This window comes from Trachurus japonicus, chromosome 8, assembly GCF_045865225.1.
Source record: "Trachurus japonicus isolate A0001 chromosome 8, Traja_1.0".
Classification (NCBI taxonomy): Eukaryota; Metazoa; Chordata; class Actinopteri; order Carangiformes; family Carangidae; genus Trachurus; species Trachurus japonicus.
The window spans coordinates 23,190,285-23,208,752 of NC_140914.1; the positions used below are offsets into that span (position 1 = coordinate 23,190,285).

General features: G+C 40.2%; 1 protein-coding gene across 1 annotated transcript; it reads left to right on the forward strand.

Annotated features, from left to right (window-relative positions):
- The first annotated feature begins 7,341 nt into the window (after positions 1-7,341).
- On the forward strand, positions 7,342-17,778 carry csf2rb (colony stimulating factor 2 receptor subunit beta). Its single transcript, XM_085785607.1, has 15 exons — positions 7,342-7,546; positions 10,761-10,954; positions 11,623-11,761; positions 11,886-12,061; positions 12,196-12,350; positions 13,286-13,433; positions 13,769-13,901; positions 14,026-14,180; positions 14,579-14,712; positions 14,844-15,027; positions 15,202-15,298; positions 15,424-15,490; positions 15,575-15,654; positions 15,779-15,923; positions 16,399-17,778. Exons 2-15 carry the CDS (start codon positions 10,852-10,854, stop codon positions 16,783-16,785), a joined length of 2,103 nt encoding a protein of 700 aa, XP_085641733.1. The 5' UTR covers positions 7,342-7,546; positions 10,761-10,851; the 3' UTR covers positions 16,786-17,778.
- The last annotated feature ends 690 nt before the right edge of the window (positions 17,779-18,468 follow it).

Below are 18,468 nucleotides of genomic sequence, written 5' to 3' on the forward strand. Positions count from 1 at the left end.
CATCATTTCAAACGGCTCCTAAGGACAACACGCAAACATTAAGGGAAATATGCTCCAACTAAAGAAATGCAACAAATACACAAAAACACGGCGACCAAACACGCAGCAAGAACTGTTATGTCAGAAGCAGCTCCAGGATGTTCTCAATTTGCATGCGCAGCAATGTCACGGATGCTTTTTTCTTTCCCATCAGAGTTTGTACCTAACTGACCCTGTGAGTCTGATCTGTCCGTTGAGAAATACCGCTTTTCTCAGCGGCTCATAGCTCGCTGCTCCGGAGATGACCGATGTGTGCCACCCTCCCAGTGGGAGCAATCTTACCTCTGTGAACCCTTTGGTAATTTACCTCCTGCTCTGTCCTCTCCCTGTTTTGAAATATGCTAGAACTCCATTAGGAAGATCAAATTTCTTGTCAGAGTTGAAGTCTCATATTTGTTGCTGCTAGTTTGCCTAGAAGAAACTCTATGGACAAGGAGGTTTTATATGTCCTGTCTCTCAGTGTCTCCTTGAGGTCGTTTTGTGCCTCCTTATAGTCATCTTGTGTCTTCTAGTGATTGTCTTGTGTCTCTTTGAGGTCATCCTGTTTCTTTAAGTAGACATCTTGTGTCTTTTTTAGGTCTTCTTTGATCTTCTAGCAGTCATTGTGTCTGTAGGAGGTCACCTTGTGTCTCTTAAGGGTCACCTTTCATGTATTTGTATTGTCTTGTGTCTACTTAAAGTCATCATATGTCTCTTTGAGGTCATTTTGTATCATTTCATGGTCATTTTCTACCTCTTTGTAGTCATTGTGTCCATTCGTAGTTGTCTCTATGTCTTGTGAGATGAAACATTAACAGTCAGTGGGCAGAGGCAAACAGAAGCTCCGTGTGTCCATTCAGTAATCTATATGTGATTTTTTTATTCAAAGAAAAATATCCAGTAAGCTGCTGAATTGTGTGCATCTTCTTTTTGCACATATGTGTTACCCTGTCTGTGGCTGTTTGCCTCTGCAGGTAAATGAACCCCTTGTTGGAGTGCACTGAAAATCTCAGTATGGTATAATACCCTCTGGACATGGTTTTGAAAAAGGAGGCACTGATCTCAAATTACAGTTCAAGTCCTATTCATCCATGTAGGACCTGAGGGCCATGCAAGGGCCTGAGATAATACAGATGTGATGTAGTTCAAAATCTATTTTTGCATTCAGTGTCAGAGGTTTGGGTCAGCTGCAGTACTCTGGAGCTGACGAGGAAATTATTTTTGTCAAGGTGAGGATTCATTTGCTCAAGGACGTAATGCAGAGTGCCTGCCAATGCAGAGCTTAATCCTGGGTCCTCTTGTCTCCCTCTTGAAAAAAAAGGCATTACTCAGCTGTTTAAAGACATTACTGACAGTGGCAATCCTTTTTCATTTAAAAAAAAATCAGCCATATGGGGCTGGGAAAAAAAAATCTAAACTGCCCTAAGGCTTGTCTGTAATGTGTTGTTTTCCACACATTAATGTGCTGCACCATGGGATTCACCCCTGTGTGCCTCTTGAATACGTATGTGTGTATTGTTAATGTGAGTGTGCATGGATTTTGTGTTTGTAAAATAAATGGACAGAGTGAGAGAGAGGGAGACAGAGAGAGAGAGAAGGAAAGAAAGAGATACGGGCGCAGCTCCAGCTTTGAGGGATTTCGCCTTACAAGCTGCTGCGTTTCTATCGACTCCAGAGCTGCAGCTTCAACATCCCAGACCAGACTCTGGCTGCCAGTCCTGCATACACACACACACACCCCATCACTGGCAATGAAAGAGGAAGTGAGTGCACTGCACGTTCGCTGAAGTATCACCATAGAAATGATTTATCCCTCTAAAAATCTTTGTTTGAACATTTCAACTTTTCTTTATTGTTACCTGGAGGAGAAACTGAGCAAAATAAGGGGAAGTGACTTCACTGTCATTGCTCCCACGGTGTTAAATGCAATGTTAAATGAGTGCTTTTTCAGTGCCTGCATTCGCCACCGCTGACAAGAGCATAAATTTCAATGTGATTTTCTACTTTCAGTTTCGATCTTATTGTTCTCAAGTGATATTGGGAAACAGGCAGTAATGGAATGTTGCTCTGCTGTGACGGCAATAACATCAAGTGTGTGTGTGCGTGTGTGTGTGCGTGCCTGCGTGCCTGCCTCCTGAGTTACTCCTGAAATAGTAGGCACAAAATGAATGAGACAGGATAAAGAGAGACAGACATGTCTCCTCAAGCTGTTTATCAGCACACACCACTCCGGCCAGATTAAACCACAACTACTTTATAATTACTATAATGTATTCTCATTGGACAAGAATGCCTCTCTCAATAAAGAGTCCAGTAATTGACTCTGCCTTTCTCTTGCTGTAGAACCCCCCCCTCCCCTGTCTGTCTCTGTCTCTCACACACATTCACTATTGATCTCATTAATTTACATTACATTCTCATTAGCCTCAAAGAGTATTTCATTTTACACCAGCAGCAGGCTGATGGCCGTTCACTGGTGAAAGCAGCACTATTAGTCAACAACAGCAGATTGGTCCAATCATTTGGATCATGCTGTGTATAAATGCCATTAGCGCTGATTTGGCAGCATTTTGTCTTTTTTTTTTTCTCCAGAGTAATTAGAATCTTATTGTTTTATCTGAGCAGTTTATTTCTTCCTGTTGAGAAGCTTTCATTAAACTGAGAAAAAATAAATCCCCTTTAACAGTGATTTCTGAGCTCAATGCAACTGCAAACAGTGTAGACTATATACAAACAGGCTGCTGCAAACAGTGTTTCTAAATGACATTAAAGAGTGATGAACCAGGCTGGGACACACATGCTGCCTTTTGAAATCAAAAGCATTGAACTAGTTCTCATAGTGTGTGTATCATATTACAGCCATGAAATGTGCCCTCCATTGTATTGTATTGAGTATTTGCAGCATGTGATATCAAAGAGATCATTTTCACCTGTTTGTTACTTGTTTGCATTTTGCCTGTTTGCATGTGTCGTCTTATAAGTTTCAGTGCATTTAGCTCTCTGGGCCACCAAGCTTTCAGATGCAGGACACAGTCTCTTTTCTTGGCCCATTTTCACTGTGGAACTCAAACTCTCTGAACACATGTAAATCAAATACACGTCATTCCCCTCAAATTTGTGAATATGCAAAAAGGTTTGCTTGTCCTTGTGAAATCAGATTTATATGATCTATATCAGATTGCATCATTCTTATCAGTGGGACTCACAACCCTGGGCAGGAGCAGAGCAACATGCCTTTTAACAAAGGAAATTTAGGAGCCGTGCACAAACATTACCTCAAGCATTGGATTTCTCCAGCATGTTGTAAAAGACAAACTGTGCGACGTAGCTTTGCCTGCAGTGCTGAACAGGATGTGTGGTATAGCTGTTAGTGGAGAAAAGGAAATAAATGTTTCCTGCCTTTTCTCACTCAGCCATGTACAGTGCAGTAAACCACGTCCACTTTTACTGTGCATGTAAACACAGCAACTGACGTCCTTCCATATTCTGCTAATTTGATTTTGGATTTGTCAAAATTACATATCATCATTATTATTGAGAGACAGCATCTACATGAGCAGCAATTTGTTGCCAATTTATAGTATGGTTTACAAGCTGCCACAAGCTGGTAGAGTAAAGGTGTCTGGAATTCAAAATATACATATAAACAAAAGAAATGAAGTCAATAAGAATAGTTGAAAAGTCTTTTGTGTGTGAGTTTGTGATGTGGGTAGTTGATGCACTGTGTTCAATTTAAATGCAAACATACAGCCATTCATACAGATGTGAACCCCTGGATGGTCTTGCATAATGAGAAGATAACTTTCTTTTGAAAAAGAACAGGGAAATAGTCCTGACACAAATGTCTCCATCAACAACTTCTTCAAAAAATGTATATTTATAGGAAGGGTTTCACATCCCATATTATGAACCAAGAACAACAAATAGCAGTTTCAGAATATGAACACTAGGTGGCAGAATTGAGGTTGTAATGGCATTGCTCAGCTGCTTGGAAAAAAGACCAGCGACATTAATAATGTAATGTATAACTGTACTGTTACATTATATGTTGTATGATTATGATACAGTCTCAGAGATGCAGACGGCTGAAGAGCTGAATGATGAGAAGTTGTGCAGAGTATAAACCAACTTAAATCTACTGTATCAGGCAGAGGAGTGACCTCTGTGTCTGTCACACATGAACCACATTTTCATGTGACTCATCTTAGTCACTGCACCTTTATGATGTTTATTAGCTCAAGTTCTCTCTCTCTACACATTTTTTTTTTTTACATTTAAGTTACTTATGTTACCACTTCCTTCAATAAAATAAGACATTAACCCATGAGCTCATGCCTGCTGCTTTGACCATGCCCTTGACACATAAAAACCTCAGTATGTAGATATCAGCAACTTCACAGGCGAGTTCCTTATTGTTTCTGAGAATCAAAGGGAGTTTTTCTTCTTCTTTAAGTCTCTAGAGACAGGGGCTATTCTCGTCTTCCCAACTTGTCAGGACTGGGGCCTAACCCACATTTGAAGTGTTAACACTGACAGTTTAGTAGCAGCAGTTGAATATGTGTTTGGGGTTTGTATTGCAATTAAAAAACAAAACAACAAACTGTCAAGACTGTTGCAAGAAACACGCATCTCCTCATTGTACTGGGCCCCTCATGCATTTAGCATCAAAGAGTCTAAGGTTGTTTTTTTCAGTAAATGCATTGTTTTTGAGTGTTGCTTGGGTTTAATGTGTCCTAACAGTGTGAATTGTCAGACAGGCGACAATGTATCTTTGAAACCACACAGCGATCAGAGGTCCATAATAGGCTATCTGCTTTCACAGTCAGTTTTGTTTAGACTAGGGTGGTAAAATTCTATTTGAGCAGGAAGTCAGAGGGTCATCTGGTGGTGTGAAACACAACTTCTGTCAGTAATGGAACTGACTTGACACGAACTGGCCTTTTATAGGAATCAGTCATGAGCAGATCACATCAACAAGTGTCCTTGACCTTTCAATTTTTTTTTCTTCTTCCCCCCAGTCGTAAACATCTGTTGCATTGCATGCAAGTTGCTACATGGCCTTAAAATGTCCTTTTCATTTTTTCCTCTGTCTCTCTCCTCCTCCTCCTCCTCCTCCCCTTTGTCAGATAGATTACTGTAAGGGGTTTTTTTGTTTTTCATTGTCTTTCTCATGACTCGAAAGCATCAAGCTGAGACCACTGTCTGACCGTGATGTGACTCATGACTCCAGACAAGTTAACTGCTGCTTCTGTCAGAAAGCAGGGGAATACAAAATCATATTGAAAGTGTAGCTGTAGCGGAAATCTTTCTTCCAACCAGCACTCCTCATTACCACTACTATTATGCAGTCTTCTTGGTAATAAGCTTGACACAAAGAGAATCTTCAGAGGCAGTAACTCAAAATATAACTTTAAGCAAAAACTTTGTTTTACTATTGTAAGCAATATAAATATGGCTCTTATAGTCGCTGTAGTATGAATTTGATGTGTGTGTCTGTCTGTCTGTGTGTGTGTGTGTGCTTGTGTTGCTGCTGATATTCCATGTGCCAGCGCAGGTTGAGGACTGGAAAAAGGCCACAAGTCCTCAAGCAGAAAACCGAACCTTAGAGAACACACTCACTTCAAATAAAACCATTATAGCCCCTGCAAAAGGAGATCTGAAAATCCTGTGTCAGTGAGATTCAAGTCAGAGTCAGTTGTGCTTCTTTCTTGGGGTCTTGTCAGGTCACAGTTTAATGTAAATGTAACACTTGGGCTTAAATATAGATTTTGTTTTACTTAATGCCATTTTAAAAGTTGACCAGCAACACTTGTGACACTGAAAAAGAGCAAAATGTCATATATCTAAATTTATGCATCTTATCTGTCAAACCTCAGTGTCTCATAAGTTCATGCTTTCTCTGAACAGGAGAGCAGAACAGTCAAAGCTGTGTACCTGCACAGTCAGAGTAAGAAACCAGAGAACAGGCACATTCACCCACTCTCCCTTTTCTTCAGATTAAACATAATTTATCAACACTTAAATAAAGTTGCAGTTTTTGTTAAAATGTAATCAACTCAAATCAAATGTTTCAACATTTAACTGCAGATTTTCAAAATGATCTACATTGGCTTTTAAAATCTCAGTAAACGTCAGTAAAATTATAGAATCGTTTTCAGCAAAACTTAAAGAAAAGTGAAAAAGTGAAAGTGAACATTACGCTAAATACATTTTTTTTAGTGTACAATTATACATAATATCAATATTATATTATAATGAGTCCAGAAGTAGAGCTAACTGTAATTTATAACAATACATCTTAGACAGATGTGTCAGACACTGCCTATATAAAAAATGATAAACTGGATAACTGTAAAATACATTGAAGGCAGTGGATTACAAATGATAACATCCCCTCATTAAATTTTTTGAAAAGTTTTGTTTCCATCACCTGGATCAGTCATACATATTTACCTTCACCCTGTATATCAATAACAGATATTTCACCTTCAACATCTAATCTAATCTAATCTCATCTGATCTCATCTCATCTCATCTAACCTAATCTGACCTGTAATCTATTTTTACTTTTACTGTCAAAGAGTTGTGAAACTGTGCCCCCTCAGCAGAAGTGGAAAGTAGCAGCTTGTAACTTCACAGTGAATGAAGAACTTTGAAGAGCAGACAGGTAAGGCACTTCTGTGGGGCGATCAAAGTCGCATGTAGGAAAAAGTGTCAGAAGTATCAGTTTAAGTGAGACCATTTAGGGGAACGTGGCTATGAACAATAATATATGGAGGTGAGTAAGAATGATCACATCCGTCTGTAATATCGAAGTTGGGGTTTCAGATGCATGTGGCGCAGCCGCGCAGCTAGACAAAGGAAACGTGCAACTGTACTTTTATCTCCAAACATGCGGTTGATTAACCACTGATACCTGTGTGTAGCTGGCAGATCTAGAGTAGGCTGTGTGGTGAAACCAAAAGATGCATCCTCAGTGAGCCCAGGAAGGAAAGTTGGTTTGATTTATTGCATTTAAACAGGAAAAGTTAAAGGAAAGTAAAAAAGCATAGCATAAAGTCAAGTCCGTGAAAACGGTTTTAGGGAAACTCTACGTTTCACATTCACTGTACAACTCTCTAGAAAGTCTTTGTTATTTCCTTTTTTCACTTTCCATGCCAAATAATTAAAATGTTATGTTCCCAGAAATAGAACTGCTTTTCTGGGGCACTGTTTTCAGACTCAAATTCATGTTTTTTTTTTTGCCTTTTTACCTTCTTTTTATCTGCTTCATGTCCCAATATGTGTTTCCAAAACTACAACATTTTGGATCCTGCAAAGGAAAAAAAAAAAAAATCAGCTGATCACGCAATAAAGCAAAGATGACACTGTGTCAGTGTGGACAGAAGGGGGAAACTGAGCTCATTACAGAGGAAACTCCCACAGACTTCTCGACACTGTTCATGAGGAGCTGGTTGACAAGAAGAAAGCGATGGTGAGAGACGGACGGACTGAGAGAGGAAAAAGCCGTCTTCATTATCTGTGGCAGGTAAGTGGGAGATCTACACTGTGTTGTTGTGGATGGCTTCACACACAGGTTGAGTGATATTGTTGACATTTATTCTCTCTAAATCAATCTTGTTCCACGGTGTATGTGTATGTTTAAAGATCACAATACGATTGAGTTCACAGATTGGTATCTACTGTATGTTTTCAGCTTTAATTTGTTATTATAGAGCAGGATTGGCTGTTGGGGCCTCAAGGGAAACAGAACACAACCACATTTCACAGATCACAGCAGAAACATTGGTTTTGTGAAATGACGTTCTGTGTGTGTGTTCCGCAATGTTGTGTTTTGACCCTCAGCGCCACCAGAGTAAGGTTTTCCTCAGAGATGATGATGAAATGTGTTGAGTGGGTGATTGTGGATGTGATATACTACTCAATCAGATGACTCACACATGACTTGAGTTACAGTGAATTTTCTCAATCAGACAAGACCTGCTTAACAGAGAAATACTCCACACGCCAATTTGGATTTCGTGCTCTTGTACAGACATATACTTTTACAATGAAAGGATTTATCCATGACTTCTCAGATGTCTCATACAGATTTGAGCCATTTGCCCGTATGTGCAATTTATTTTTTCAGTGTCTGTGTTTATGTCTGGTTTAATCTCCATTTTGTCATTGATTTAATGTGGCTGGCGGTTTCATGTCAGCACCACTGTCAAACCTGCTGTGTACTGTGCGGTGCTGTGCTGTGCGACCTGCTGCACCACAGACAATAACAGGTTTAGAAGGTTATTTGGTTTCAGGTTTGATGTTGAATTCCCACATCCTCCAGGTGGGTTTTCCCCAAACCTGCTACTGTAAACAGTAGCTAAAAACGTGTGTTATGCCTGACTGATCCCTAAAACCCCCCATTGTCTTACTGTTCTTTTTTATGAAATGACGTTGTGTCACTTACACACTTAAATAGGATGTTTCTCACTTCATTTGAACTGTCAAAAGTATTTTACAAAAACCAAGTTTGGCAGTTGTGCCTATATATGATCTATAATTAAATCATATATATTCTTTTCATAATAATTACACATCTTACATTTCCTTAATATGATCTCTTTATACCATAGTGCTATAGAAATTAGAAGTTATTGCAGAACTTATACTTATACTTATTCATACCACACAAATGATTTCAGACTGTAATTATGATTTATCACTTTCAAAAAAAGAAAAAGAAAGATTAGCTTTGAAAATACTTAAAGCCAATTGTAACTATTTTAAGTGTATTTTCGGGTGCAGATTGTCATAATATGAAAAAAATGATCACATTATTGCAAGACAAAATATTTCATTTTGAAATAATTTTGTGGCCCATTAAAGTTTTTGCATTAAAGCCCCTACAAGGAACTTTTAACTGGATATGCAAAAGTCTCTCATTTCTGTTGATGTCTCTGTATGACCTGCAACAGAAATGAGCCAATCAGTGTGAAGATAAGCTATTTCTAAATAGTGAAACCAGGAGGTGGTCGGGTCAGTCCACAGACGAAACGGTCTACGGTACTCAGACCGGAGATGGCACATAATTAATACAGTTGGGACAACGTTTTTTTTGTTTGTTTGTTTTTTTTCACTGAAAATGCACATATTACTGTCAGTACAGTCAGTACACAAAAATGAAAGTTCTTTATAGGGGCTTTAACTTTTTCGTACTTGTGGGTTCGTTAAACACATAGACTGGTTAAACATAGGCTAATCTGGATGCACAGGAATCCCGGTGAGCCAGGCTGGTTGTTGGGCATCAGTCAAATACAGTATCGTGTGGGATTTGTGTTGTTCTTAACGTTTGTATTTTCATCATGCAGGTTTTAGTAGTTCTTTGTAAGGCCAGTAGATCAATGTGAAAAAGAGTAACTAAACAGCTTTTTGTGATAAGGTCACACCAGGCACAACGCCCTTTAACATGTTGACATCTCAGCCATGACTCAGTGCTCTTACTACATCATACAGTAAGCCATAGGCTAGTCAGTGGCTACTCATGGGTTGGTTGATACCCAACTTCAAACTTCTTTTTAACTTGGGCATGGTTGTGATGATATCGTGGGAACAGACAATTGACAAAGTGTCAAAGTGTGACGGCAACTGCTACAGTAGGAAGTATCTCAGAGACCACATTTTTCAAAGGTGACACACACAGACTCACAAGCAATACTACCAACAGAGAAAGAGAGAGAGAAATGTGGTTGTTGGGATCAGCCCAACAACACAAATGAGGGAGGGTGTACAATTTACTCCAGTGAGACTGTCACAACCCTAACGTCTCCCTTCAAGCTGCAAACGTCAGCTTTATCACAGCTATTCCAGAAAAATCAAAACGAGTGACTCTGCAGACAACAGACAGAGGGAAGCCTTCATTTAGCTGGATAAAATGTTTTGCTTATTTCATGAGGAATACTAATCCACTGATCTACAGCTTCAAAATTATAGAGGACAGTCTGAGTCTTATGACGTATGACACAGGTTGGATGTGATGGCGAGGCTCTGGATGGGTGTTAGTGGGCCACTCAAGGTTGAATCCCCTAGGCTGATGCTTTTTCCCACTCTACTCCATAGTGTTTCTTACTGTATATCTACAGCATACTCAGCCTGTTGGATGGTTTGAGGACAGTCGTGTCTCTCACACACTGACAACCATTTTAACTAAAGAGCACTCAGAGATCACTGTCCTCTGCCAAGGCCACCGCCAAACATGAGGAGAATTCATAGTAAATGATCCAGATGTGTCCCAAAATGCAACAAGTTCTTCCCTGATCCAGGTGCAAATCCAAATTCGGTGCATACAGTATTGGTTCAGTTTTGTTTTGCGTAATGCTGCTGATATAAACGGACAAACAACCTCTTCGTTGGAAGTCGGTGAAAAAAAAAAACCTTAATAAGCTGCAATTTTAAAGATATACATTTTTAGTATATCTAAGCAGATGTAAAACCACTGATCAGTATCTTCACTCCAGTGTGTGTGTGTGTGTGTGTGTGTGTGTGTATGTTTTATCTGAGCTAATGACATGTGAGAGAGAAAGATAAGAAACAAGCGGATGTGTGGTGACATCCCACAACAAGCCAACACTCAAAGCAGAAGTGACTGCTGGTCATGACTCATTTCTTCATTATTTCTAGTAAATGAACTACCCCCCCCCCCCCCCCCCCTCTCTCTCTCTCTCTCTCTATTACATTCTCTGTACGTGATCTCTCCTCTACAGACTTGTTGATAACATGAATATACACAGTTTAGTGTGTCTCTGAGATCCAACCTCTGAGAAAGACCAACTAGACTCACAGCCCTCTGGAACGATGCTGCTCTCCTGCCTGGTGCTCTGGTCAGCGCTGCCTCCTCTGGTTCTTCTCTCTGACCCAGGAACCTGCAACCTCGATGAAAGCGGCAGCTCACTGAACGGTAAGTCTCTGCAGTGTTTACCTGGTATGAATCAAAGCCTTGAAAAGACTCTGGTGTTCTCAGCTACTACATGTCAGATCAGATCAGATCCAGGGTCCTTACTGTGGCTTGTGTTGGACAACAAACAATTAAGTTACAGATACTGTAGAATGGTGTGAGGAAAACAATGATCCATCTTGTCATGTTTACCAGCAGGCAACAGGCTCAGGTCTCATTGATTCATGCATCATCTGAAATGAGATAACTTCTTTGAGATGTGTATTTTTTTTAACCCTGAAATTCCACGTTTTCCATCGTATTGATTTTCTTAGAATAACATGTTTCAACCGTTTCATAATTTCACTGCAGCAACCTGATAAACTCCTGTCATGTTCAAAGACATTTTAAACAAGTTCAAGTAGACAAGAATATCTTCTAGGTTTTTGATTATTGAATTGCCTGAAACTAAAGTAGTAGCCTAAATAAATAATTTACAGTAAAAAATAAATATACAGTTTGCATGCACCAAAAGCGAGTGATTCACTTTAGGCACATGTAAATCTAACACCTCTGCACTTTTATTTTTACTATAAAGACATAGCATGACGTTCAGCACAGTATCAGCAGTGGCACTTTCACACAATCATTGACCAGTCATCTACAAATGACATTTCTCCCTCTCTACCCAGATTCTCCATTACTGGAGTCTTTACAGTGCCATAACGACTACAAGACCCACGTCCGCTGTGAATGGAAGGAAGATAGAAACATGCAACACACGAATAAGGAACTTTGGATCATGAAGTCATCACGATCACGAAGAATAAAGTAAACTCAAATAAATAAAATTAAAGGGAAAATCAGTGGGGACACAAGTGTTTAATTCTAAGACTGTGATGTTGGAAACAGAGTTTTGCATATGTGCTTCAGCTCTGTGTCAATGTCCTTGCAGGGTGGAGTGCAAGCAAGAAAGTTCACATATCGAAGGAGAGTACAGGATAGTCCAAAGCAGATGTAACATTACTTCATTTTCCCTTTCCTTGAACCACATCACCTTCTTCAGCCCAAACAACACCGTGACAAACTGCTCATCTGCCCCACAACAACCTCTGGACCTTTGTCAGCAGTGTGAGTTTACATGACATTTGTCAGTTGGAACAGAAATGCTTAAATAATGACAATAAAAATATATCAAAAGGTAATAATAATCCATTGCTCATGATGTCAGGGTTGTTGTTGTTTGTGTTGTTTGTGTTGTACAGTGAGAGCGCGCCCACCAGTGGGCCTGTCCAGACATGATGTTGGAGATGGAGGCCAATTCCTCAGCTGGTCCAGTCCCTACCCCGCCTCCTCCTCCCTGAACAGAAACCTCACGTACCAGCTCAGCTACAAAGCAGACACACAGGACAACTGGATCGTAAGGTTTTTCATGAACAATTGACACATTAGCACACATCACCGTATAGAGGCAGTGTACGTAGGCTAGTAGTTCTCCAAAATCAAAAATATGCTGACATGGGTCTACGTGAGAACTATGTGCACTTGTAGTTTTACGAAAACCAACTGACATTTAAACAGCTTGTTGAATCACATTATATTTAGCAGTGGTAACCAAAGCAGTTACTGGTGCATAAATCACATCTGATATAGACCTACTGTAGTTCCTCTGACAGGAAAACCAGTGAAAGCTCTGAACCCATGGGGCCCATTCTTATTCAAATTTGTATAGGCCTACTCATACCAAGTGTGAGGCCTGGTGAGGCTAAAATGAAGATTGAAATTATGCTGTAGCCTAGGCTACTTTCTCAGATTACATTAAAACATCATTCTGTACATTCTGTATCTATTTGTTGTTTGTTTTATGTTATGCTAAACTGTGTTTTTATGTTTCTTTTATGCGCACGTATGCACACGTTTAAGAAAAACTTCCACTCCTATGTGCAGGGGACAATAAAGGTTTTCTGAATGTGAATCTGAATCTGAATCAGCGTAGTCCTGATTAGCCCTTATAATTACAGATAAACAGCCAGAATTAGCTACTTTTGTTGATTCATATCGTAGGCTACTGTTCATTATCAGTGACGCCAGAGCAAACAAACAATGTAAAAATTTTTGAAGTTTGCTGGTTCAACAGATGTTATGTTTTCCATGTTCTCCATCCCAGTTTAGCAGCATGCTAACGCTGGCTAAAAGGGATTTGTGTATTCCTGACTTTTAGCTTGTTGCTAATCCACTGTGCTCTGTGATATCACACACCCACACACACTGGGAGCAGAGCAGTTTTTCTTTGACCTTGAATGAAATGTTTTGTGACCCAGGATTCACACACATCTGTTTTCATTCTCCCTGCAGACTGTGGGTGTCACAAACACCAGTATGAAACTAGAGAGGCAATTGTTGCTTCCGGGCCGAAGGTATGAAGCCAAGGTGCGGGCCCGGGCCAGCGTGGGCCAGTGGAGCAACTGGAGTCCTGTGGTGTCCTGGAAGACTGAATTCCACAGTGAGTCAAAGAGAAGAAATGAGCATCACTAACTAAATTATAAACCTCCATGTAATCATTTAACAAAATTGTGGATCATTTCCCGTGCATGCTGAAATTGGCTTCAACTTTGACATTTCTGAAAAACCATTTAGCTTGCATATTTAATGTACTGGATCATTATGCACAAGTAGTTTGCTTCTGATACAAACCCCGCTCCTTATCTCCCTCCCTCACATTTCTAATCTTCTCTCTCTCTGCATTTTTTATGGAAGCCTCGAAAAAGTCTGGAGCATTGCAGCTGTTGTTGATAGCTGTCTCTTTCTCTCTCTCACGCTCTCTCTCTCTGCCCCTAGACACTGGGCAGTTTCCCAGTTTGCATTGTGTGCTGGATGGAGAGACGGAGGTGGTGTGTAGCTGGGAGGTGAGCAGAGAGCTGGCTCAGTTCATTACCTACCAGCTGGACTGTCAACAGAGCCCGGCTGCGGAGTAAGTCGAGTGCGACGCTGACAACCCCACCTGATTGCGGCTGCACGAGGCACCCATCCATTTGTCATTCACTCCTCTATCTGACCATTCCTCTCCTCCTCATCCTCTTTATCGCTGCCTCCAGGTTTGGGAGCTGCTGCACGAACGCCACAGTCAGATTTGACTCCAAAGGGACAGTGCTGATGTACAGCTGCTCACTGACAGTCACAGATCCAGCACACGTGCAGCTGAAGCTCCGACCAACATACAAAACCAAGATTTTTAAGGCATGCAAACACAGTGAGTGGACACCAAACAGAGGGCACAACATTACAAGAGGGGACCAGTGGGGCCGGGTGTGTGAGAGTTTGGGGGCGGGGGGGTTGTTGCTCTGAGTACCATATAGCAGTAGAGATAAACTGTCCTGCCAAAACCACCCAAAGCTGGGAGCTGTGTAAACAGCAGAGATGTGATGTGTGTCCCCACCTAGTGTTTTAATGGCACTACTGCATTTCTGCCTGTTTTCTTCCGTACAAAAAGATAAGAGGGTTTGTTTTTATTCTGGTATATTAGTATTTTATTACTCAGTAAGACCTTGGTAACATAAATTTCATGTAGCTATTTTGTGACTCTAACAACCTCTTGGAGGAATCTTAATTTGATTTATTCTACAAACTGTTGTTTGTCTTGGCCCACAGTCCAACCCAACCCACCTACCAAAGTAACAGTGAAGGAGGAAGACCAAAAGTGGGTCGTTGAATGGACTGAACCGATCAAATCACAATTTCCGACACTTTATTATCAGGTCTGCCACTACAAGACAGGGGAAGAGGTAAGGAATTTTTTGACTTAGTTTGTGTTAGTGTTTATTATTATTCAGGTATCACTTTGTTAATAGAGCTATGCCGACAGACAGAACTGACTATTTAATGGACTTTATATTAAGTTACATTTAATTATCAGGGATGTTCCAACCCGATAAACATCACAGAGGGGTCCTCCTCCTTGGACTTCCCGGCTGCGTCTCTGGCTCCATCCCAGCAGTACTGGGTCAAAGTCAGGTCCCTGGTCGTCCCTGGACATGGTACCACATACGAGGGGATCCCGTCTAAATGGACCGACCCTGTGGAGTGGACTTCACATGGAGGTACCACATGTGCACAGACTCTGAGATGTGCATTTCATGTCACCTGTTTTTTATTGGTTTATTGATTTGTTTCTTTCTGTAGATCACTAAATTCAGAAGTAAACATAATTAGCTTTTGAACGATCTTCATCAGTATCACCATTATCACTTACTCTGTTCTCTGCTCTCTGACAGCCCCCTTTCCCCTCGCCACCTTCATATATGTTGTCATCAGTCTGATTGTGGTCGTAGTCTTCTTCGCACTCTACTACTCCATTCCAGCTTGTCGAAGGTACTTCACCAACTCTCATCCATACAGTAGGGTACTAACATAATACAAGTATGCGTAATGAAAGTCTTGTGTGTTCATTTGTCATGCTTAATTAAAACTCTCTGTATTGTATTTTGGACAAACAGGAGTGTAGTCGTGTGGGTGGACTCAATCCCCTCTCCTGGCAAAAGTAAAATCCTGTCTGAGATCAAGGTGAGACTTGAATTTAATGAAACTGTTTTAACTTTGTCTTTGTGGTGTGAGCGTCCCTGTGATGTGTATTTTCTCGTGTTGCAGTCCTCCACCAATCAGACCTTCCTGCAGAGTGAGGACTCGTCCATCTACAAAGAGAACAACTACGACACAATATCTTCATGGTAACACGTTTCCCACACACTTTCCCATCCCCGACAGAGAATACGACATGTACAGTGGTAATAACTGACCTGTGTGAGAGGCTGAATTACTGACGATACCCTGTATGTCTCTATCTCCCTGCAGCTCACAGTGGCTCGCCACAGACATGGACAGAAAGCGTCTGGAGTCGAACGAGAGCATTGAGAGCAGTGAAAACTTGCTCGCCCCCACTGATCAGGTTAACAGCATGTCCTCCTTGAGTTTCAGCGGACCATACATCTTCTGTCAGGTCAGCCATTTACAGCTACAACCAAGTCTGTAGGTGCAGAGAGTTTCTTAAATATTAGCACTAAAAATGAAAATCTGTGTTCAGTATTTTTTTTTAAACCGTTTTGGTGTTTTTATATCTGTTGAAATACATTCCAGTATACACATAAATGCAAAGTGCTTATTCAGAAATAGGAAACGTACACATCAAAACAAAACATTGTGGTTTGATGGGGATTATGGTGCATTGTTAGGCAGTCGCTACTCCAGGCCAAGAAATAGTTTGGCTGATGATCTCCATAAAACCACAATATGTTGTTTTGACACTTGAGTATTAACGAACATGAGAGTGATCTATGAGGTGCTGCTTGACAGATTATATTCTCTATAGCAGTTAATAGATTAGCAAATGACAGAAAGGTTGATGTTAATAATTAATATTGGTTCATATCCAGCTATTCAATTTCATACTGAACATCACTGTGTCTCTTTAACAGACATCAAAACCCAGTGAAAATTCAAAGGAAGTCAAACACGAAGAGAAAAGGGAAGAAGAAAAAAGCCACTCGGATGACTCTCCTTCTCCTGTAAACTTTGCTCTTTTCGGAGAAGGTTACGTGTGTCTACCCAACCGCACCGTCTGCAGGTCCACTCAGGACCTTGTGTCTTGCAGCGGTGCCAACACAAACACACAGAGGGATGAGAGCACTGACCAGAACCAACAGAGTCCAGATACCACCACGCTGGGGTCAGATAAGACGGACGTCAGCGTGGCCACAAGCAGCGACCAGCCTCCGCCTTACACCTCTGGACCTTTCATCGCCTGGGCACACGGAAATGCCACCATACACCCCTCAGGCTACTGCCACCTCCCGCCGCCCTAATGAGAGCAGCAAAGCAATCTGCATGATGCAGGGTCAAGCACATCCAGCAGGACTTATCAGGCTTTGTCAGCAGATAAAACAGTTAATCAAGCACTGATTTATTCTCTCACCATAAGCTTTCAATTTTATCCACAGTACCTATGCTACAGTATCATGTGTATGAAGATTAACTGTTTTTGCATGTTTTATTCTTATCTGACCTGAGATCATGTTGGGCGTCCGACCGATAGAGGGCAGTAGTGAGCCGAACCTGTGAGTGCAAAATACTGTCTGTATGTCACAAAAAACTAACTTTGTTCCCTATCTTAGCCATGAATTAAGTAACTTTCTTATACAGAGGATTCTTAAGTCTGGATATATATGATGCATTACAACAGCCCTGCAATTAAGTTATCTTCATGAAGCTCACAATGTGTGTCATTCAACCGTCTCGCTACAGTTTCTGTGTTTCATGCAGAATCTAAACCACAACTCTGTTGAAATGTTTTATTTTTTATTACTTCCTCAAATTCCGTGTCTCTGTCACAGCTGAGATAAGAACCGGAATTATGTAAACTGCTTTTCATGAGAAAAGTTTGTCCGTTTGCTGACGTGTCCTCCCCACTGCAGTGTTGTACAATATGCATGTTTGCACAAATGTTTGTCAGTTGGCATCTTGTAACTAGGCTATATATACTGTCTGTTTGTACATCTATTGTGATGTGCTTATACTGCACTGCTAACCACTGAGGCCTGCAGAGATATTTGAAATAAATGTATTAAGACAAAGTAGCGAAAATATGTAAAAAGAACCTTCAAGATAAGTCTTAACTATGTGATATTTAGACCCAACTGATGTCACAAATTGATATTACTAAGTGAGACAGAAAGCTCAGTTAAATAATTTAGATTTGCAATATGTGGTAGTGTGATTAATTCATTTTATGTAAATATGTTTTCTGAATGGCTTACACACTTTTTCCTCATACATACAAACATTAATGACACTGGTTAGCACAGAGGCAGCTGGGAACAGAAATAAACAGTTATACGATACGAAGGTTATAAAGGCTTTATGATTGCTTTAAAGCTGAAAAATGTCCAAATATTATTTACATGTAGATACTCTGCCCTGTCAACAATCTTCTAGTGTGAAAAAATAAACTTTTTTATATGATTTCTTTTATATGATGATAGTAGCTAACTACAAATAATGTCTATTGCTGGTTTATATTGAAATGTATTTACACTTTTATTAATTAAAAAAAATCTACGGTATACCTTTTGAGTGATATAGGCTACTTACATGATCTAATGTTTTCAAATTATGTAGCTAGTAAACCTATATTATACCAACTGTTTATTAATGAATGAATATTTTACCAACTGAAAAACTAAAATCTCAATTCAGACGACAAATAACAATTTGTTTCTAAGGCTAGCTGTGCTAGCTTTCTCTTAATATAGCCTAGTAATTTTGTTTTTGTGTATGTTTGTTTCTATGTAACAGAGTATGACAGCAGCAATCTGGGCACCAATGAAAAACAGACTGCACCTACAGTTTCCAAACTGTAACTGCAATTTGGATTTGCTTTGTGTTGGTAAAGCAATAAAAAAAAGTAAGATGTAAAAAGGTATGGTAGTTAGTTAACGCAACTATGGCATATTTGTCCTTTTCATGAAATGATTTTTGGCCAAATACAA